Genomic DNA, 22,219 nt, shown 5'->3' on the forward strand with positions numbered 1-22,219 from the left:
GATTTTTACTTTTTGACTTTATAGTTTACATTTCGTGTCAGTTTAAAATTCAGACTTTAGCTAGTCTTGATATTTGTTTTCATTCCTGTATGTTGATAGAATTTGTACCTACAGAGATGACTGTTTAAAAAGTCTCCAAGTTAACTTGGATTTCTTTTTCTTTCTTTCTTTTTCTTTCTTCTTTTTTTCTTTTTCTCTTTTTCTCTTCTTTCCTTTTTCTTTCCTTTCTCTTTCTGTCTCTCCCTTCCCTTTCTTCCTTCCTTCCTTCTTTCTCTCTCTGTCTCTCTCCCTTTCCTCCCTCCCTCCTTCCTTCCTTTCCTTTCCTTTCTTTCTTTCTTTTTTTTTTAAGACGGAATCTCGCTCTGGTCACCAGGCTGGAGTGCAGTGGCACGATCTTGGCTTACTGCAACCTCCCCCTCCCAGGTTCAAATGATTCCCCTGCCTCAGCCTCCTGAGTAGCTGGGACTATAGGCACGCACCACCATGCCCAGCTAATTTTTTTGTATTTTAGTAGAGACAGGATTTCACTATGTTGGCCAGGATGGTCTCGATCTCTTGACCTCGTGATCTCCCCACCTTGCCTTCCCAAAGTGCTGGGATTACAGGTGTGAGCCACCAAGCCCAGCTCTTTCTTTTCTTTCTTTCTTTTTTTGGCAACAGGGTCTCACTCTGTCACCCAGGCTGGAGTGCAGTGACTGATCTTGGCTCAGTGCAACCTCTGCGTCCTGGGCTGAAGCAATTCTTGTGCCTCAGCCTGAGTAGCTGGGATTATAGGCATGCAAGACCACACCCAGCTAATTTTTAAATTTTGCTAGAGATGTAATTTTGCCAGGTTGGCCATGCTTGTCTTAAACCCATGTTCTCAAGTGATCCACCCACCTTATATTAATAGATCAACATTCATACAGTTCAAATTCAAAAAGTTTAAAAAGTCATCTCATTATTTTTCCCAGCTACCTAATCCACTTACATGCAATCAACTAATATACTCAGTTTTAGTATTCTTTCAGATAAATTTTATGCATAAAATTCTTACTTTTCTCACAAATGTTAGCCTAACATATTTGCTGTTTTAGTAAGAAGATCAACAACTTACTAAAAAAGTAAGGTCTAAAACAATGAAGTATCTTTGAAAAGATACTTTCATAATTTTGCCATATTCATACATAAAGATATTTCTAATTTCTAATTATTTCATGGTTCAGAGTGTTCTGTTGTGTATGTGGACCCATAATCAAATTGTCCCTACGAATGGACATGTAGATTACTTCCAATTTTTGCATGTACGAGGTCATTCCTTATGACATCATTTGGCACATTCGAGGTATATCTCTGTCGGATAAATACCTGGGGTGGAATTTGTCGGTCAGAGGATATATGCATCTGTGATTTTGATAAATATAACCAAAATTGCCTTTCATGGTGTTTGTACCAACTTTTACTCCTATCATACTCCTTCACTCTTCTATCAAACATAATACTCAACAAATATTCCCTCTCAGACCCCAGTGTGCCCATCATCATTTTGAGAAATTTCACAGGCCATGTATGGTGGCTCACACCTGTAATCTCAACACTTTGTGAGGCCGTGGCAGGCAGATTGCTTGAGCTTAGGAGTTTGAGACCAGCCTGGGCAACATGGCAAGACCCCTGTCTCTATGCCTTAAAAAATGAAAACATGGGGTCGGGCTCAGTGGCTCACGCCTGTAATTCCCAACACTTTAGGAGGCCGAGGTGGGCAAATCACCTGAAGTCATGAGTTCAAGACCAACCTGACCAAATGGAGAAACCCCGTCTCTACTAAAAATACAAAATTAGCCAAGCATGGTGGTGCATGCCTGTAGTCCCAGCTACTTGAAAGGCTGAGGCAGGAGAATCGCTTGAACCCAGGAGGCAGAGGTTGTGGTGAGCCGAGATCACGTCATTGCATTCCAGCCTGAGAAACAAAAGTGAAACTCCGTCTCAAAAATAAATAAATAAACAAAAAATCAAAACGTAAAAAAAGAGGAATTTCACAGATGAGTGCAGAATGATAGGCCAGAGAGATCACAGGTTGGCTTTCAAGATGCTTTTCAATTTTTCTTTTTTTGAGACAGAGTTTCGCTCTTGTTGCCCAGGCTGGAGTGCAATGGCGTGATCTCGGCTCACTGCAACCTCCACCTCCCAGGTTTAAGCAATTGTCCTCCCTCAGCCTCCCAAGTAGCTGGGACTACAGATGCGTGCCACCACACCCAGCTAATTTTTGTATTTTTAGTAGAGATGGGGTTTCACCATGTTGACTGGGATGGTCTCGATCTCCTGACCTTGTGATCCGCCCACCTCGGCCTCCCAAAGTGCTGGGATTACAGGTGTGAGCCACTGCACCTGGCCAATTTTTTCTTTTTTAAGTTTTTTTGAGATGGAATCTTGCTCTTTCGCCCAGGCTGGAATGCAGTGGCGCGATCTTGGCTCACTACAACCTTCACCTCCCAGGTTCAAGTGGTTCTCCTGTCTCAGCCTCTTGAGTAGCTGGGAGTCAGGTGCGTGCCACCATGCCCAGCTAATTTTCTGTATTTTTAGTAAAGATGGGGTTTCACTATTCTGGCCAGGCTGGTCTCAAACTCCTGACCTCAGGTGATCCGTCCTCCTTGGCCTCCCAAAGTGCCAGGATTACAGGCGTGAGCCACTGCACCCAGCCCAAGATACTTGTTAAATTAAAAATATAGGCTGGCCACAGTGGCTCACGCCTGTAAATCCTAACACTTTGGGAGGCTGAGTTGAGAGGATGGCAAATCCAGGAGTTCAAGACCAGCGTGGGCAACATAAGGAGGCCCTGTCTCAAAAAAAAAAAAAAAAAAAAACAAATTAGCCAGGCATAGAGGCGCATGCCTATCATCTCAGCTACTTGGGAGGCTTAGGCAGTAGGATCGCTTGAGCCCAGGAGGTTGAGACTGCAGTGAACCGTGATCACACCACTGCACTCCAACTTGGGCAACAGAGCCAGACTGCCTCAAAAAAAAAAGTACAAAACAGTAAATATGTTAGGCTAACATATGAGTGTGGCAAGAGAGAACAGAGAATGCTCAGTTCAAGAGAACAATTAGTTGCAGAATTCAAGTGGAAGAGGGATGAGAAATGAGGTTGGTGAGGTAAGTGTGGGTGGGCTGTTCGTAATGAAGGAGGTTGTAAGCTACGTGGAAGACTGTGGACAATGGAGAGGCACTGAATGGTTTTTAACATAAGGGCAACGTGATTAGAGTTAGCTTTTTTTTTTTTTTTTTTTGAGATAGAGTCACCCAGGCTGGAGTGCAGTAACGTGATCATGGCTCACTACAACCTTGACCTCTTGGACTTAGGGTGATCCTCCCATTTCAGCCTCCTGAGTAGCTGGGATTACAGACATGCACCACCATGCCCAGCCAGTTAGATACAGGGTTTTACCATGTTGCCTAGACCGGTTTGAACCCGTAGGCTCATGTAGTCCACCCACCTTGCCTCTCAAAGTGCTGGGATTACAGGCATAAGCCACTATGCCTGGGCAGAGTTATGCTTTTTAAAAAATTAATGTTGGCTTCAAAATGAAGAATAGATTGCAGGAGTTTAAACTGGAGACAGACAGAACTAGTTAAGAGGTTATGACAGTGATTCAGGAAGAGGTGATGGGTTATCTGAACTAAAATAACAGTAATTTGGATGGAGAGGAGTCAGTGGATTTGAGAGACATTTAAGAGGTATAATTAGAGCAAGTGCTGTAATCTCAGCACTTTGGGAGAACAAGGTGGGTGGATTACTTGAGCTCAGGAGTTTGAGACCAGCCTGGCTAACACAGTGAAACCCCATCTCTACTAAAAATACAAAAATTAGCCGGGGGTGGTGGCACACGCCGGTGGTCCCAGCTACTTAGGAGGCTGAGGCACAACAATTGCTTGAGCGTGGGAGGTGGAGGTTGCAGTGAGCCAAGATTGTGCCACTGCACTCCAGCCTGGGCAGCAGAGTAAGACTCTCTCTCAAAAAATTAAAAATCAAAATTAAAAAAAAAGAGGTAGAATTAGGCCAGGTGCAGTGGCTCACGCCTATAATCCTAGCACTTTGGGAGACCAAGACAGGCAAATCCCTTGAGCCCAGGAGTTTGATACCAGCCTGGGCAACGTGGCAAAACCTGGTCTTTACAGAAAAAATAGAGCCAGGCATGATGGTGCACGGCTATATTTCCAGCTACGTGGGAGGCTAAGGTGGGAGGATCATCTGAGCCCAGGGAGGTTGAGGCTGCACTGAGCTCTGATCATGCCACTACACTCCAGCCTGGTAGACAGAATGAGACCCTTTCTCAAAAAAAAAAAAAAAAGAGAAAAGGATGAAGATCAAGCTTCTGGCCTGGGTGACAGGATAGATGGTATCATTTGGTGAGTTAGGGAACACTGGAGAAGGAATAGATTTGAGGGGAAAGGTGATGAGTTTAGTTTAGGTATGGATATTTTGGAGCTGTATGCTGTAGATTGTCCAGTTAGCACTGTCTGGAGAGGTAAAATATTTGGGTCTGAGCTTAGGATAGAGGTAGACACTAGAGATGTCAGTTTGGGATTAGTGAGCAGCATGTAGATTGGAGCCTTGAAAGTGAGTTGTGATTGCGCATGGGGAATGTATGGAGTAAGAAATCTAGGACGGTACACATATGTATTAAATACATAGGTAAGTAAAGAAGACCACCAATCAAGGACAAAGAGGAATGTGTATGCAAAAGGGTATCAAGAAAGAGCAGCCAGAGATGTAGGAGGGAAAACAGAGAGGGTGGTGTCACAGAACACAGAAGAAACAGTTTGATTGAGAAGGAAATGGTCAGTACTGCCATTACTGCCAGGGGAAAAGTAAAATAAGGACCAAGAAGTTTTCATTGATTTAGAGCAAAGAAACTATAGTGGTAACCTTGGCAAGAGCCATTTCTGTGGAATGTGGTATAGATAGATAGAAGTAGGTTGAGGAATTATTGGAAAGTGAAGAAGTGAAAATGTCAAGAATAGATTACTCTCTCGGTCTGGCTATGAAGGAAGGGGGAGAGAAATGGTAGGCCATAGCTAGGTATGTATGAAGTTGGCATCAAGGAAGGACTTTTATAAACTGAAGAAACTCAGCCAGGTGCAGTGGCTCACGCCTGTAATCCCAGCACTTTGGGAGGCTGAGGTGGGCGAATCATGAGGTCAGGAGTTCAAGACCAGCTTGACCAACATGGTGAAACCCCCATCTCTACTACAAATACAAAAAAATTAGGCATGGTGGTGTGTGCATGTAATCCCAGCTACTCAGGAGGCTGAGGCTTAAACCTGGGAGCTGGAGGTTGCAGTGAGCTGAGATTGTGCCACTGCACTCCACCCTGGGCAAACAGAGTGAGACTCCATCTCAAAAAAAGAAAACAAAAGAAAAGAAAAAAAGAAAAGAACTCAAGCATGTGTAATCTCAAGAGGAAATAACTGGTATAGAAAGGGAAAGCTGAAGACACAGGAAAGCAAGATCATCCAGAGTGGGGATTTGTCAGGTGAATATTGTTAAGAGGGCAATTGTAATAATGAATCATCAATCCTTAGCTGGATAGGGAAGCAAGTAAAGACGTGAGGTTGCATATAAGGAGAGAGTAGATGGGTTGGACTGGGCTTGGTGAACTTTTGAGGATCAGGGAGAGAGAGAGAGAGAGAAAGGTTGCCTGTGCTTTGCTTGTTTTTTTCACTTACCAATATATCTTGAAAATCATCTCGTATCAGTTCACAGAGTTCTTCCTTTTTTTTTTTTTTTTTTTTGAGGCAAGGTCTCACTGTCGCCTAGGCTGGAATGCAGTGGCACGATTTCAGCTCACTGAAGCCTTGACCTCCTAGGTTCAAGTAATCCACCCACCTCAGCCTCCCAAGGTGATGTGACTATAGGCATGCTCTACCATGCCTGGCTAATTTTTGTGTTTTTTAAAAAATAGAGATGGCGTCTTGCTGTGTTGACCAGGCTGGTCTCAAACTCCTGGCCTCGAGCAGTCCTATTTTGGCCTCCCAAAGTGCTAGGATTACAGATGGGAGCCACCACACCCGGCCCTTCCTTATTTTACCACAAATGGTAAAATAGCCAGGGTAACATAGCAAGCCAGGGTAACATACTCTACAACTTACAGCTGTAGAGTACACACACCATTGTGTAGATACACCAAGATGTATTCATTGAATTTCCCATGTGTAGGCATGTAGTGTGTTTCTAAGAGTGTGTAATTATAATAATATCCTGTATTAATTACATAGGTAGTTTAGTATTGCTGGAGATATGTCTTAAGGGTAAAAAACTTAAAAGAGTACTAGTCAAAAGAGTAAATATATATGTGGTTTTTTTAGATATTGCTGGGCGGGCACAGTGGCTCACACCTGTAATACCAGCACTTTGGGAGGCCAAGGTGGGTGGAATCACTTGAGCTCAGGAGTTCAAGATCAGCCTGGGCAACATAGCAAGACCCCATCTCTACAAAAACATAAAAATTAGCCAGACATGGTGGTATGTGCCAGTAGTCCCAGCTACTTGGGAGGTTGAGGTGAGAGGATCACCTGAGCCTGGGAGGGTAAGGCTACAGTGAGCTGAGATGATGCCACTGCACTCCAGCCTAGGCAACAGAGTAAGATCCTATCTCAAAAAAAAAAAAAAAAAAAATGCTACCAAATTCTCCACCATGGGAGTTGCACCATTTTGCCTTCCCACTAGCACTAGCAATGCATGAATGTGCCTGTTTCTCCATAACTCACCAATAGACTGTGTGGTTGAGCTTTTGAATGTTTCTTATCCTTCTAACTGGTGAAGAGTGTCTCAGTATAGTTTTAAGTTACATTTCTCTTTTGCATGAAGTTTAATATATATTCCATATGCTTGAGGGCCATTTTGGTATAATTTTTGCCAATTTTGGTGTAACAAAGGAGGAAGAACAAGAATTGAAATGTGTACCTGCATGGTTTTTGTAAACAGAAGCACAGGATGGATAAGCAGAAACTAATGAAATTGTTCACTCCAGCGGGCAGGAGGTATGAGGTGGAAGGGTAGAGAAAGGTGAGTAACTCTTCTCTGGACCTTTTTGTAGTTTTTACTTTTATTTCTTTTATGTTTTTGAGACAGAGCCTCTCTCTGTCACCCAGGCTGGAGTGCGGTGGCGTGATCTTGGCTCACTGCAACCTCTACCTCCTGGGTTCAAGCAATTCTTGTGCCTCAACCTCCTGAGTAGCTGGGACAACAGGCATGCGCCACCATGCCCAGCTGATTTTTGTATTTTTAGTAGAGACGGAATTTCACTATGTTTCCCAGGCTGGCCTTCAACTCCTGGCCTCAAGTGATCTGCCTGCCACGGCCTCCCAAACTGTTGGGATTACAGATACAAGCCACTGCACCTGGCCCATTTTTACTTTTAGAACCACATTGAGCCTTAACGTTTTCAAAAAGTAAAATTAAATCAACAAAGTTGGGAAGTGGGATGCCAACTAACTCATGTAATTTATTTTTTATTTTTTTAAAAGACTGAGACAAGGTTTTGCTGTGTTGCCCAGGCTGGTCTCAAACTCCTGAGCTCAAATGATCCTACTTTGGCCTTCTACAATGCTGGGATTACAGGCATAAGCCACCATGCCCAGCCAATTTTTTTTTTTTTGAGGTGGGGTCTCACACTGTCGCCAGGACTGGAGTGCAATGGCGTGATCTCAGCTCACTGCAACCTCCACCTCCTGGGTTCAAGCAATTCTTCTGTCTTAGCCTCTTGAGTAGCTGGGATTACTAGCACCCTCTATCATGCCCAGCTAATTTTTTTGTATTTTTAGTAGAGACGAGGTTTCACCATGTGGCTAGGCAACTCCCAAACTCCTGACCTTGTGATTCACCCACCTCGGCCTCCCACAGTGCTGGGATTGCAGGTGTGACTACTTAGTAGAATTATCATTTGTAGTAGTATTGCCATAGCAATTCTGTAACTCTTTGTATATGTCATAGAATTGAATAAATAAGTCAATGTTGTTAGGAGCCAGAGTTCTCACTGTAGAAGGGGAATTCAAATATGGAATAGGGAAAGACAAGGAAGAACTCTGAGGTACTGGATTAGAATTAGCCTGTTTCAATGTAAACTCATGATTTTAAAAACACATATAGCTTGAGGCCAGGAGCTAGAGACCAGCCAGGGTAACATAGGGAGACCTCTATCTCTCCAAATAAAAAATAATAAATAGCTGGGCACTGTGACACTTGCCTGTACTTCTAGCTACTCAGGAGGTTGAGCCCGGGAGGTCAAGGCTGCAGTGAGCTATGATTGTGCCACTGCACCCCAGTCTGGGCAACAGAGTGAGACCCTGTCTCTAAAAAAAATAAAAATAAACCACATATATAGAAATTTGTATTTATCTATTATTTCCAGCTCTGTCCACTCAAAGGTAATTTAGAAACAGTGATGCCTTAGTAATTATGAGTTGCTAGTTTCTAAATACCATTCTCTATTAAAAGGAACCAGGGATCCTTGGAGAAATAACTAATTCTAGGGCTGGGAAGGGGCCAAAATTGATACAGTCTTCAAAAATGTCAGTGTCATAAGAAACAAAAAAGGGCTGAGGAACTCTCCCAGATTAAAAGAAACAGAGAAAATGACTAATTTTCTTAATGACATTAAGAAAACATAAACCAAATGCAGTGTGTGATCCTGGATTGGATTCTGAATGAGGAAAATAAAATGGACACTATTGGACAGTTGGTGAAATTTAAATATGGACTGTATGCTAGACAACAGTATTGTGTCAGTGTTATATTTCCTGATTTTGATAAATATGTTCTGGTTAAATAAAAGAATGACCAATGTTCTCAAGAATTATATACTGAAGTAGTTAAGTGTAAGAGGTCCTGAAGTCTATGATTCTCAAATGGTTCAGGAAAAAAAGTACTTTGCACGTGTGTGTGTGTGTGTGTGTGTGTGTGTGTGTCTGTAGGTATAAAGAGAAAGGGAGGGAAAAAGATTAATTTATGAATTAAGTAAAACGTATATATGGGCATTCTTCTATTCTTGCAAACTTTTTTATGTTTGAAATTGTTTCAAAATAGAAAGTTTAAATTGTTCATTAGGAAAATAACAAACGGCTGAGCGCAGTGGCTCATGCCTGTAATCTCATCACTTTGGAGCCTGAGATGGGAGGATCACTTGAGCCCAGAGTTGAGACCAGCCTGGGCAACATAACAAGACCTTATCTCTACAAAATACAAAAAGCCAGGTGTGGCGGTGTGTATCTGTAGTCCCAGCTACTAGGGAGTCTGGCGTGGGAGGATTGCTTGAGCCTAGGAGATTGAGGCTGCAGTGAACTGTGATCATACCACTCACTCCAGCCTGGGCAACAGAGGGACACCCTGTCTCAAAAAAAAAAAAGAAAAGAAAGAACAAGAAAAAAGAAAACACAGAGAACTGGCTGGGGCACAGTGGCTCATGCCTATAATCCCAGCACTTTGGGAGGCAGGAGAATCGTTTGAGGCCAGGAGTTTGAGACCAGCCTGGGCAACATAGCAAGACCCCATCTCCATTAAACATTTTTTAAAAGTAAAAGAAAATACAAAGAACTGTTGTAGTGGCTGCAACCAAGTAAGAGAGCCAGAAGGGAGGCTGAGATTAAACAATTTAAATTTAAATTAATTAGGATTAATTTTAATCCATTCTGGTGTTTAAGACCCAATCAGTTTTCCACTTTCCTTGGACATTTTTGCTGAGCGTTCCACATCCTTCTTTAGTTACATGTGCCAGCTCATCTCATGAGTTTTATTGTCACAACTGGACAAGAGCCACATATCCTGGGATTCCAGCCATGGCCTGCAGTCCTCACTTTTTTGGGGAGTTGCTTGTTTTCATTTTATATGTGTCACCAAGGATCTTCCAAGATCACCTTGGAAGTTGTGATCACACTTTGATACCTCCTATTTCATTCACTTGTGGGATTTCTTGGCACAGTATTAGACACATGGTAGAGAGAAGAGGAAAGGAATCTCACTTTACAAATCAGAGTAAAACTGAGCATTTCTAAGGTCAGATAAGTGGTAGGAATAAGATTTAAAAGATTTATATCAGGCTTATCTGGCTCCAGAGTTCCTATTCTTTCCCCCTCAACCATGTGTGTATTTTAAAAAGGGCTTAATAGATAGTTCCTGGCTTGGTGGATTTATTCTCTTGCCTTATTAGTTTTCTTAATATTATCCTTAAACAATTGCAAACATTATGTATCTCACCTTTACAGTCTGGCCTGCTTGCTTTTTCCATTTTGTTTCTTATATCATTTTAGCATAAATTCAAATTATGAATTTATGGAAACAAGTCATATGAAACTAGACTGATTTCCTTTTTGAATAGCATTGGTAGACCAGAGCAGGTCCATGGGCATAGTGTAACCTGATTCTAACGAACACTTGTCAGCACTTTTTTAAAATAATAACATATTAGAGAAATAAACTAGATACCAAGTTCATTAAACAGTCATGTTTAAAGAAAAGGATGCCAGCCTGGCCAACATGGTGAAACCTCGTCTCCACTAAAAATACAAAACATTAGCTGAGCATGATGGCAGGCACCTGTAATCCCAGCTACTTAGGAGGCTGAGACAGGAGAATTTCTTAAACCCAGGAGGCAGAGGTTGCAGTAAGCCAAGATCACACCACTGCACTCTAACCTGGGCAACAGAGTGAGACTCTGTCTCAATAAAAAATAAAAAAAATAGGCCAGGCACGGTGGCTCATGCCTGTTATCCCAGCACTTTGGGAGGCCGAGACAGGCAGATCACAAGGTCAAGAGTTCGAGATCAGCCTGCCTGGCCAATACGTCGAAACCCGATCTCTACTAAAAATACAAAAAAGAATTAGCTGGGTGTGGTGGCGCATGCCTGTAGTCCCACCTACTCGAGAGGCTGAGGCAGGAGAATTGCTTAAACCCGGGAGGCCAAGGTTGCAGTGAGCTGAGATCACGCCACTGCACTCCAGTCTGGAGACAGAACAAGACTCCATCTCAAAAAAAAAAAAAAAAAGCTGGGCAAAGTGGCTTACACCTGTAATCCCTGCACTTCGGGAGCTGAAGCCGGCAGATCACAAGATCAGGAGTTCAAGACCAGCCTGACTGACATGGTAAAACCCCGTCTCTACTAAAAACACAAAAAGTAACTGGGCGCAGTGGCGCACGCCTGTAATTCCAGCTACTCAGGAGGCTGAGGCAGGAGAATTGCTTAATCCCTGGAGGTGGAAGTTGTAGTGAGCCGAGAGCACACCACTGTTCTCCAGCCTGGGTGACAGAGCAAGACTCCATCTCAAAAAAAAAAAAAGAAAGAAAGAAAAAGAAAAAGATGGATCGGAGATCTGACTTTGTGAGAGAGTTCCTTTTGTGAGGACTTTCTTTAAATCATGGATCAGCAAATTACGGCCAGTGGGCCAAATTCAGAATGCCACTTGTTTGCTTGTTTGTTATTTTATTTAAGTGTACAATTCAGTGGTGTTGACTATTCACAAACTATATTCACAAAGTTTTGCAACCATCCCTGCTATCTAATTCTAGAATGTTTTTGTCATCCCAAAATGGAACGTCTTACCCATCTTAGCAGTCACTCCCCTCTCCATACTGGCCCTACCCCAGAAACCACTAATCTATTTTCTGTTGCTATGGATTTTCCTATTCTGGACATTTTGCGTAAATGGAAGTATAAAATATGTGGCTGTTTAGCATAATGTTTTTAAGGTTCATCCATGTGATAGCGTGAATCGATACTTTTCTTTTTGTGGCCAAATAGCAGTCTATCATTTGGATATGCCACATTTTGTCTATCCATTCATCAGTTGGTGGAACATGGGTTGTTTCTATTTTTTGGCTATTATGAATAATGCTGCTATGAACATTCGTGTACAAGTTTTTGTGTAGACATGTTTTTTTCACTTGTCTTAGTGTATACTCAAGGGTGGAATTGCTGGGTTATATGGTAACTCAGTGTTTAACTTTTTTGAGGAAATGCCAAACTGTTTTCCAAAGTGGCACCACCATTTTACATTCCCAACAGAAATGTATGAGGGTTCTAATTTGTCTGCATCCTTGCCAACACTTCTTATTATCAATGTTTTTGATTATAGCCCTCCTGGTGAGTGTGAAGTGATATCTTATTGTGGTTTTTATTTTCATTTTCCTAATGACTAATGTTGTTGAACGTGTTTTCATTTGCTTATTGTCCATATTTTTGTATTTTCTTTGGAGAAATGTCTATTCAGATCCTTTACTCATTTTTTAATTGGGTTGTCTTTTTGTTGTTGAGTTTAAGATGTGTGTGATTTAATTTTTTTTTCTATTCCTTTGTGTGTTGTCTTTTCTTCCTTCCTTCCTTCTTTCTTTTCTTTTCTTTTCTAACAGAATCTCTCTCTGTCACCCAGGGTAGAGTCACCCAGGGTAGAGTGCAGTGGCATGATCTCAGCTCACTGCAACCTCCACCTCCTGGGTTTAAGTGATTCTCCTGCTTCAGCTTCCTGAGTAGCTGGGACTACAGGTGTTTTCCACCATGCCTGGCTAATTGTTTGTATTTTTAGTAGAGACGGGGTTTCACTGTGTTAGCCAGGATGGTCTCGATTTCCTGACCTCGTGATCTGCCTGCCTGCAGCTCCCAAAGTGCTGTGATTATAGGTGTGAGCCACCACGACTGGCTGTCTTTGCATTTTTTAATGGTGCCTTTGCATAAAAGTTTTAATTTTAATGAAATTCAATTTATCTTTTATCTTTTTTTAAAAATTGATATGGGGTCTCTTTCTGTGACCCTCACTGGAGTGCAGTGGCACAGTCATGGCTTGCTGCAGCCTTAACCTCCCAGGCTCATGTATTCGTCCCGCCTCACCCTCTTGAGTAGCTGGGACTGCAGGCACACACCACCATGCCCGACTAAACTTTTTTTCTTTTGTTGCCGGTGCTTTTGGTGTTGTGTCTTAAAAAACATTGCCTAATCCAAGGTCATGAATATTTACACCTATGTTTTCTTCTAAGAGTTTTATAGTTTTAGATTTTATATGTAGGTCTTTGATCCATTTGGAATTAATTTTTATGTATGGTGTGAGGTAGGGATCCAACTTCATTCTTTTTTTTTTTTTTTTTTTTTTTTTTTGAGACGGAGTTTCGCTCGTTACCCAGGCTGGAGTGCAATGGCGCGATCTCGGCTCACCACAACCTCCGCCTCCTGGGTTCAGGCAATTCTCCTGCCTCAGCCTCCCGAGTAGCTGGGATTACAGGCACGTGCCACCATGCCCAGCTAATTTTTTGTGTTTTTAGTAGAGACGGGGTTTCACCATGTAGACCAGGATGGTCTCGATCTCTTGACCTCATGATCCACCCGCCTCGGCCTCCCAAAGTGCTGGGATTACAGGCTTGAGCCACCGCGCCTGGTCCCAACTTCATTCTTTTACATATGAACATCCACTTGTCCCGGCACCATTTGCTGAAAATACTATTTTTTTCTTTCTACTTAATTGCTTGACACTCTTTTTTTTTTTTTTTTCTTTTTTCCAAGAGACTGAGTCTGGCTGTGTTGCACAGGCTGGTCTCAAACTCTTAGTCTCAAGTGATCCTCCTGCCTCAGCCTCCCAAATAACTGGGATTATAGGTGCAAGCCCCTGTGCCCAGCCTGTCTTGACACTCGTATCAGAAATAATTGACTGTAAATTTAAAGATGTATTTATGAACTCTCAACTCTAGTCCATTGATCTAAATGTCTGTCCTTATGCCAGTACCACACTGTTTTGATTGCTGTAGCATTGTAGTAAGTTATGAAGTTGGGAAGTAGGAGTCTTCCAACTTCATTCATCCTTTTCAAGATTTTTTTTTATTCATAGTCTCTGGTATTTCCATATGAGCTTTATTTTATTTTAATTTTTTTTTTTTTTTGAGACAGAGTCCCACTGTGTTGCCAAGGCTGGTGTGCAATGACATGATTGTGTCTCACCCCAATCTCTGCTTCCTGGGTTCAAGGGATTCTCCTGCCTCAGTCTCCCGTGTAACTGGGATTACAGGCACGCATCATGCCACCCAGCTAATTTTTTTTGTATTTTAGTAGAGATGGGGTTTCACCATGTTGGCCACGCTGGTCCTGAACTCCTGACTCAAATGATCAGCCCACCTCGGCCTCCCAAAGTGCTGGGATTACAGGTGTGAGCTACTGCACCCGGCCCATATGAGCTTTAAATTCAAATTTATTGCCCCCTGTTTTTATAAATAAAGTTTTATTGGAACACAGCATGCTCATTTATGTATTGCTTATGTTTGCATTAGTGATTCAATGGTAGAATTGAGTAGTAGTGATAGAGACCATATGGTCTGTAAGACCTAAAATATTTACTGTTTGGGCCTTTACAGATAAGATTGCTAACCTCTGCTTTAGATGATGGAGTAAACTCATGCTTTGAAGTACCAGAGGGCAGAACTAGGAGCTCTTTATTAATTCAGTCATATTTTCAAGCAAATATTAAATGTCTACTATATGACAGAAATGTTCTAGACACTGGGAAAATAATATAGCAGTGAATAAGACCGACACAGTTCCTGGCCCCATGAACTTCTTGCCATGGCCTGTAAAACACCCTTAGGATCTGACCTCTGCTCACCTCCTTGAGCTCATCTTGCTCATCTTACTCTGTCCCTTCATCCCTATGCTCTAACCACATTGGCTTTCATTGTTTCTTCAGCATTATCAAGCCTGTTCTTATTTTTATCCTTGTTCTTCCATATGCCTGAAATGCTTTTCCTTCAGATCTTTGTGTAACTTGCTACTTCTCAGCATTCAGATTTCACCTCAAATATTAATTCCTCAGAGAGGTTTTCCCTGACCACTATACCTAAAGTATATCGTGCCAGGTTCAGTGGCTCATGCCTGTAATCCCTGCACTTTGGGAGGCCGAGGCAGGTGAATCACCTGAGGTCAGGAGTTCAAGACCAGCCTGGCCAACATATCGAAACCCCGTCTCTACTAAAAATACAAAAATTAGCCGGGCATGGTGATGCATGCCCATAACCCCAGTTACTCGGGAGGCTTAGGCAGGAGAATCACTTGAACCTGAGAGGCAGATGTTCTAGTGAGCTGAGATTGCGCCACTGCACTCCAGCCTGGGTGACACAGTGAGACTCTGTCTCAAGAAATAAAATAAAATAAAAATAAAAATAAATAAAGTATATACTACCACTTGTGTTATATTCATCACACTTACCACCATCTGAATTCATCTTACCCATTTATATGTTTGTTTATTTTCTCTCGTACCTAACTAGAGTTCTGTCTTATTTACCACAACAACCTTTGCATGTGTAAGAAAGCCTAGTATATAATAGGTGCTCAAATAATTGTTAAAAGGTTAAATTAAGCCTGGACATAGTGGCTCACACCTATAATACCAGCACTTTGGGAGGCTGAGGCAGGCAGATCACTTGAGCTCAGGAGTTCCAAACCAGCCAGTCTGGTCAACATGGTAAAGCCCCATCTCTACAAAAAAATACAAAAATTAGCCAGGTGTGGTGGCACGTAGCATCTCTAGTCCCAGCTACTCGGGAGGCTGAGGTGGGAGGACCGCTGGATACTTACCAGAAATATAATCGCTCCTTTTCATGACTTTTAGGAGGATTTCTTTTTTCTTTTTTTTTTTTTTTTAAGACGGAGTTTCGCTCTTGTTACCCAGGCTGGAGTGCAATGGCGCGATCTCGGCTCACCGCAGCCTCCACCTCCTGGGTTCAAGCAATTCTCCCGCCTCAGCCTCCCTAGTAGCTGGAACTACAGGCGTGCACCACCATGCCCAGCTAATTTTTGTATTTTTTAGTAGAGACGGGGTTTACCTTGTTGACCAGGATGGTCTCGATCTCTTGACCTTGTGATCCACCCGCCTCAGCCTCCCAAAGTGCTGGGATTATAGGCGTGAGCCACCGCGCCCGGCCTCTTTTTCTTTTGTTTTTGAGATGGAGTTCCACCCTTGTTGCCCAGGCTGGAGAGCAATGGCGCAATCTCAGCTCACCGCAACCTCCACCTCCCGGTTTCAAGCAATTCTCTGGCCTCAGCCTCCTGAGTAGCTGGGATTATAGGCATCTGCCACCACACCCAGCTAGTTTTGTATTTTTAGTGGAGATGGGGTTTCTCCATGTTGATCAGGCTGGTCTTGAACTCCTGACCTCAGATGATCCGCCCACCTGGGCCTCCCAAAGTGCTGGGTGTGAGCCACCATGCCCAGCAGGAAGATTTCTGTATGTTTTTTGTTAATTGGGTTTTTTTTGTTTTTGTTTTTGTTTTTGTGAGACAGAGCCTTGCTCTGTTCCCCGGGCTGGAGTGCAGTGACATGATTATGGCTCACAGTAGCCTTCACCTCCTGAGTTCAAGTGATCCTCCCACCTTAGCCTCCCCAGTAGCTGGGACTACAGGTGAACGCCACCACACCTGGCTAATTTTTAAAATTTTTTGTAGACATAGCGTCTCACTGTGTTGACCAGACTAGTCTCAAACTCCTGGGCTCAAGCAGTCCTCCTGCTTAGCCTCCCAAAGTGTTGAGATTACTGGTGTGAGCCACCATGCTCAACCTGTGCTATAAGTCTTGAACTCTTGGTGCAATGGAAAAGGCATATTTGGATTTTATTTCTGATTCTGCCACTTAGCTATCAAAGTAAACACTCAAAAGTGCTTTACAAATACTGTTCGTTTCCCACAACAACCCTATGAGGCTATGTATAGTTATTATCTTTTTTTCTAATGTAGAGCCTGAGACAGAGAGGTTAAAGAACTTGCTCAAGGAAACACAGCTTGTATGCATAAAACTGTATTTGTTGTATTTTATGGACAACTTAATGGATTTTCCAGGGTAATTATGTGAAGTACTTAGGACAGGGTCTGACACATAGTAAGCTAAGTTTTAGCTATTTTTATAATTATTACTGCTCCATATAAGTAATTCTTAGGCATACTAAAATTTGAGAAGCCATTGAGCTAGATTAAAGAAGGAACAAAAGGAAAACTTTTGTGGAAGTGTCTGGATATTCAAATCATTCTGCCTTTAAGACAACATCTCATTAAGTGAATGGATAGTGAGTAAGGAATTTTTTTTCTCTCTTTTTTTATTAGAGTAAGGAATTTTTTAAAGAGTTTTATTTGCTGTCAGAACTTACTTGATTCTGTTATAATATTGCACCTACGTAACCTTAATACATGGAAATTAATGTGTATTGTGAAGCTTAAATGAATTGACAAATGTGAAAGCGTAGCATCTACCCTGGCATTTAGTAAGTGTTCTGTTAATTTTGTTGGACTTTAATCTAAATCTTGCTTGTTCAGACTCATTCATGCTGTTTTTTAAGAAGTTAGAAGCACTTGGCTGTCTGTTTCCTATCTTTCCTAGTTGGCGTTGTTTTGTGGAGGGTTGTTAAACATCTGTAACTTTCATGCCCTTTGACATTGACCCTTTAGGTTGAGCCTCATTACACAAGGGCTTAGGTCTGAAGTTAGCAGGTACGTTAAATGTGTATATGATAAATCTCATGGGGTTGTAGTTAAGAGAGTGTCCTTATATGTCGCAACAAACTGGATCACAGGCTTCGCCTGAAAATCAGAATGTTCTCAAAGATCCTTTAAGCTGGTTCCTAAAGCCCGACATGCCTATCTTCTTCTGGGTTTGTTTGATAGCTCTCTCCTTTTTCTTTTTCTTAATTTTTTTTTTTTTTTTTTTTTGAGACAGAGTCTCTCTCTCTCTCTCTCACCCAGACTGGAGTGCAGGGGCACAATCTTAGCTTAGTGCAACCTCTGCCTTCCAGGTTCAAGCAATTCTCCTGCCTCAGCATCCTGAGTACCTGGGACCATAGGTGTGAGCCACCATAGTCAGCTCATTTTTTTTTTTTTTTTGAGACAGTCTTGCTCTGTTTCCCAAGCTTGATTGCAGTGGCACTATCTTTGCTCACTGCAACCTCTGCCTCCCAGGTTCAAGCAATTTTCCTGCCTTGGCCTCCAGAGTAGTTGGGACTGTAGGCATGCACCACCATGCCTGGCTAATTTTTGTATTTTTAGTAGACACAGAGTTTCACCATATTGGCCAGGCTGGTCTCGAACTCCTGATCTCAGGTAATCCACCCACCTCAGCCTCCCAAAGTGCTGGGATTACAGGTGTAATCTACCTTGCCTGGATTAGAGCTACTATGCCTGGCCAAGATATTCTCTTAATACAGGTGAGAGTAAGGGTGGTATTTGCGGTAGACCAGCACAGAAACCCTTTGAGCCAAATTGACCTGGGTTCTTATCAAGGTAACAGCATTTAAAATATGTATGATATTGGATAAGTTATTTAATATCTCTGAGACTTGGGTCTTACCTTTTAAAAGGGAGTAATAATAACATAATATATATAAATATTTGGTATTCTACCTTGTAGTATCATACCAAGGAGGGTACAGTAGTACAGGCTTTAAGGGGGTGCATAGTCTATAAGGAATTTAAAGGTGGTAATAAAACCAACTAAAAGTCCATCTGCTTTTACCATCATTATGCACCTACAATTCTAAGCAATGTCAGTGATAAAATACTTCTCCCTGCCTCCTCTTTCTCCCTAACACAATGCTACCTGGAAAACTCTAGGCAGAACTCTGAAAAACTTCTTTTCAGGGGGATGGGGTCTCCCTCTGACGCCCAGGCTGGAGTGCAATGGTATGATCAGGGTTCACTGCAGTCTCAACCTCCTGGGCTCAAGTAATCCTCCCCCATCTCAGTCTCCCAAGTAGCTGGGACCACAGGCGCATGCCACCACATCCAGCTGATTTTTTTATTTGTAGCGACAAAGTTTCATTATGTTGCCCAGGCTGGTCTCAAACTCCTGGGCTTAAGTAATCCTCCTGCTTTGGCCTCCCAAAGTGCTGGGATTACAGGCATGAGCCACCAAATAGTAATTATAATCAGTATTTAATAAAGTTAAGTCATGTGTGAGGTTTGATCCAAGTGCCGTGGGAAGGTAAAAGACCTTAGGTCAGTAAGCAATCAGGCAGGTTTGGACAAAGCAGTAATGTATATAAGTAGATAGCCTGGGAAGAAATGAGTTTCACCTCAGATGAGCGTCTTTACAGGACAAAGAGTAAAGAGGGAGGGAGGCCAGGTACAGTGGTAAACACCTATAGTTCCAGCTACTTGGGAGGCTGGGGTGGGAGGGGCAGTGGTTTGAGCCCAGGCGCTCAAGGCCAGCTTGGGCAACATAGTAAGACCCTGTCTCTCAAAAACAAAAACAAATCCTGTGGTGTGTACTGAGGTTTGAAAAAGAGTGGTGGTGGGGCATTTTCTGACTAAACAGTTGGGAAAGTAAATAGGTTCATATCTCTCAGCTTTTCCCAGTAGTTTCACTGTACTTATTTGTTCATTTAGGCAACAGATACATGCCAGGCACTGTACCTAGCCTTGGAGATACAATTATTATGATCCACAAAGTCTGCTTTCTCAGGGCTGGGTCTGGTGAAAGAAAGCAATCACACTGACAAAGTACTGTAATGCAGTTTGACAGTAGAATCCCATGGGAAGGGCACGCCTTCCTTCCAAATCTACATGGCAGGGAAGGCATCTCAAAGGAAATGCCTGTCAACCAAGACCTGAAGAATGAGTTGGAATTCATTAGTTAGAATGCCATGGCCCACAAATAACAGCCCAACTCAAATTGCCTTAAACAATAATGAACTGACTTGCTTAACTGTCTCATTTAACTGGAAGTGCGAGAATAGGGTAGGTGACTGGATTGGTTACTCTGGTCACTCTGGCTCCATTTTTGTGTGATTCTCTGGGCTGGGCTCTTCTCTGTGTATTGATTTCACTCTCAGGCTGGCTTCTCTCATTGTGGCAAACTGTGCAGCAATTCCAGGTGGCTCATCCAGAGAAAGAAAGGCATCTCTTCCACAGACTCTCTCCTAAGAAAGAGAAAACTCCTTTTCCAGAAGCTCCCAGCAACTGTGCCCCCTTGCATCTGATTGGGGTCACAGGCTCATTTCCAATCCCTGTGGCCAAGTGAATGCAACGTCCTATTTGGTCTAAGTCTAAGTTCCTGAACTTCTCACTGTGGCAAGAAGGAGACTGAACTTATGCGTCCTAAAACACATGGTCTGATCTGGTGCGGGGAGTTAATTAAAGGTAAATCAAGGTGCTGTTGGGAATGAGGAGAGGGTGAAGGAACAGAAAGAACAGTATGTAGGAATGCCTCATGACTTATTCTCTTCTACCATGTAAGACCCGTTTCTGCTCCTTCAGATCTCCTGTGTATTCATGGATCCTGCACCCCAGCCATGATTTTTCTCTGTGCACGCTTACAGTTTCAGCATCTGCTAACTGTCTCAGTCTCTTCATGCTTCTCAATTCAAATCCCCAAGATAAAGACTCTGACCTAATTTAACTTACTTTACTAGGCTCTACCTATTTGAAGTAAGCTCTAGAAGATCCAAGGACTTTGTTTTTATACTCCTGTACCCCCAGCATCTGAACAGTACCTGGAATGCAGTAGGTGCTTGATGAACAATATGCTGGGTGAATAAAAAATTAGCCTTCTAGTTAATTGGCTGCCCTTGGACTGAATGTTTTCTAGGCGAATTTTCTATGGCTGAGAGGATGTCCCTTGAAGGTACTGTTTCAGACATATCTCTTTTTCTGTTTTTGTTTGTTTTGTTTGAGACAGGGTCTGGCTCTGTTGCCCAGGCTAGAGTGCAGTGGTAAAATCTCGGCTTACTGCAACCTCCATTTCCCAGGCTCAAAGTCATCCTCCCACTTCAGCCTCCTGAGTAGCTGGGACTACAGGCAAATGCCACCACACCCAGCTAGTTTTTGTATTTTTTGTAGAGACGAGGTTTCACCATGTAGCCCAGGTTGATCCCAACTCCTGAGTGCAAGCAATCTGCCCACCCCAGCCTCTCAAAGCACTGGGATTATAGGTGTGAGCTGCTGTGCCTGGCTGACATACCCCTTCTAATGGTAAAAGCAGAAATTTGTTTGGATCTCACTTTTACTACTTTTTACTGTCTGAACTTCAGTTTATTTTTCCGCAAAATGGGATCAATTAAACCTGACCTTTATGGCTCAGAAGTGCCCAGTATCAAATGATATCATGAATATGAATATACTTTATATGCTGTAAGACGCTAGTCAGTTTAAGTCCACTCTGGCCATTCACATGCACTTGGAAAATATTGAAAATGGAAAGACTGGTTTGCCTGTTCAGTTCCACTTCTTAGTGTTGAGTTCCCCAGGAGAACCCCTAACCAACTCTCTTCTTGTCTCTTTTCATTTGCTCCCCCAGGGTCACTCAGGATGTGTCAACTGTCTGGAGTGGAATGAGAAAGGAGAGTAAGTATGAGCTAGAGCACCTGAAGGGTGCTGCGGAAGCAAGTGAGGAGGGTGGAAGACAGGGCTCCTCCTGAGTGGATCCAAGGAAGAGTGGACCCAAGTGAAGAGAGACTGCTGCTTTCTGCTGTTCTTCAGTTTAGCCCATAATTTTCAACACAATTAATTAATTTCAGAAGGAAAGTTGGATGACCATCCAAACCCTGTGTTTTCTTTTGTTTTGTTTGTTTTCTTTTGTTTTGTTTTTTGGAGACAGAGTCTCACTCTGTCACCCAGGCTACAGGGCAATAATGTGATCTCGGCTCACTGCAACCTCCGCCTTTCAGGTTCAAGTGATTCTCCTGAATCAGTCTCCCAAGTAGCTGGGACTACAGGCACATGCCACCATGCCCAGCTAATTTTTTGTATTTCTAGTAGAGATGGGGTTTTGCCATGTTGCCCAGGCTGGTCTCAAATTCCTGAGCTCATGCAAGCCATCTGCCTCCACCTCCCAAAGTGCTAGGATTACAAGCATGAAGCACCATACCCAGCACAAAATCCTGTTTTTTAAATAAGCTAATGAGTTCAAGAATAATGGAAATTTCTCAGGACAAAATAGAAGAGAATCAGCTGTTTACGAGATAACCTTAAATTCTGTGACATCTACTGTTCTTCAAGTTTTGTGGCCTAACTCCTTATAAACTGAGAACATGGGATTGGGAAAGGGTGCCTAGGAATTGGAGGAGAGGTCACAATCTCTCACTCTGCTTTCAGCTTGCTGGCCTCTGGTTCTGACGACCAACACACAATTGTGTGGGACCCACTGCACCACAAGAAGCTGCTCTCCATGCACACAGGACACACTGCAAATATCTTCTCTGTCAAGGTGAGCAGGACAAGCCACAGAGCAAGCACAA

The 22,219-nt window shown here is 42.7% G+C and overlaps 1 protein-coding gene across 3 annotated transcripts in view; it reads left to right on the forward strand.

Annotated features, from left to right (window-relative positions):
• WDTC1 (WD and tetratricopeptide repeats 1) overlaps window positions 1-22,219 on the forward strand; it is an 80,158-nt gene that overhangs the window by 35,281 nt on the left and 22,658 nt on the right. For 2 of the 3 annotated variants that reach the window (XM_012439789.3, XM_064363529.1), the window contains exons 4-5: window positions 21,280-21,326; window positions 22,077-22,188. In XM_012439789.3, coding sequence (XP_012295212.1) covers window positions 21,280-21,326; window positions 22,077-22,188 — 159 coding nt within the window. Of the gene's footprint in view, window positions 1-6,911; window positions 7,042-21,279; window positions 21,327-22,076; window positions 22,189-22,219 lie in introns of all 3 variants that reach the window. The other variant, XM_012439788.3, reaches the window with a different exon arrangement.

Source organism: Aotus nancymaae, unplaced genomic scaffold, assembly GCF_030222135.1.
Source record: "Aotus nancymaae isolate 86718 unplaced genomic scaffold, 86718_ANA_hifiasm-v0.15.2.pri h1tg000053l, whole genome shotgun sequence".
Taxonomy (NCBI): Eukaryota; Metazoa; Chordata; class Mammalia; order Primates; family Aotidae; genus Aotus; species Aotus nancymaae.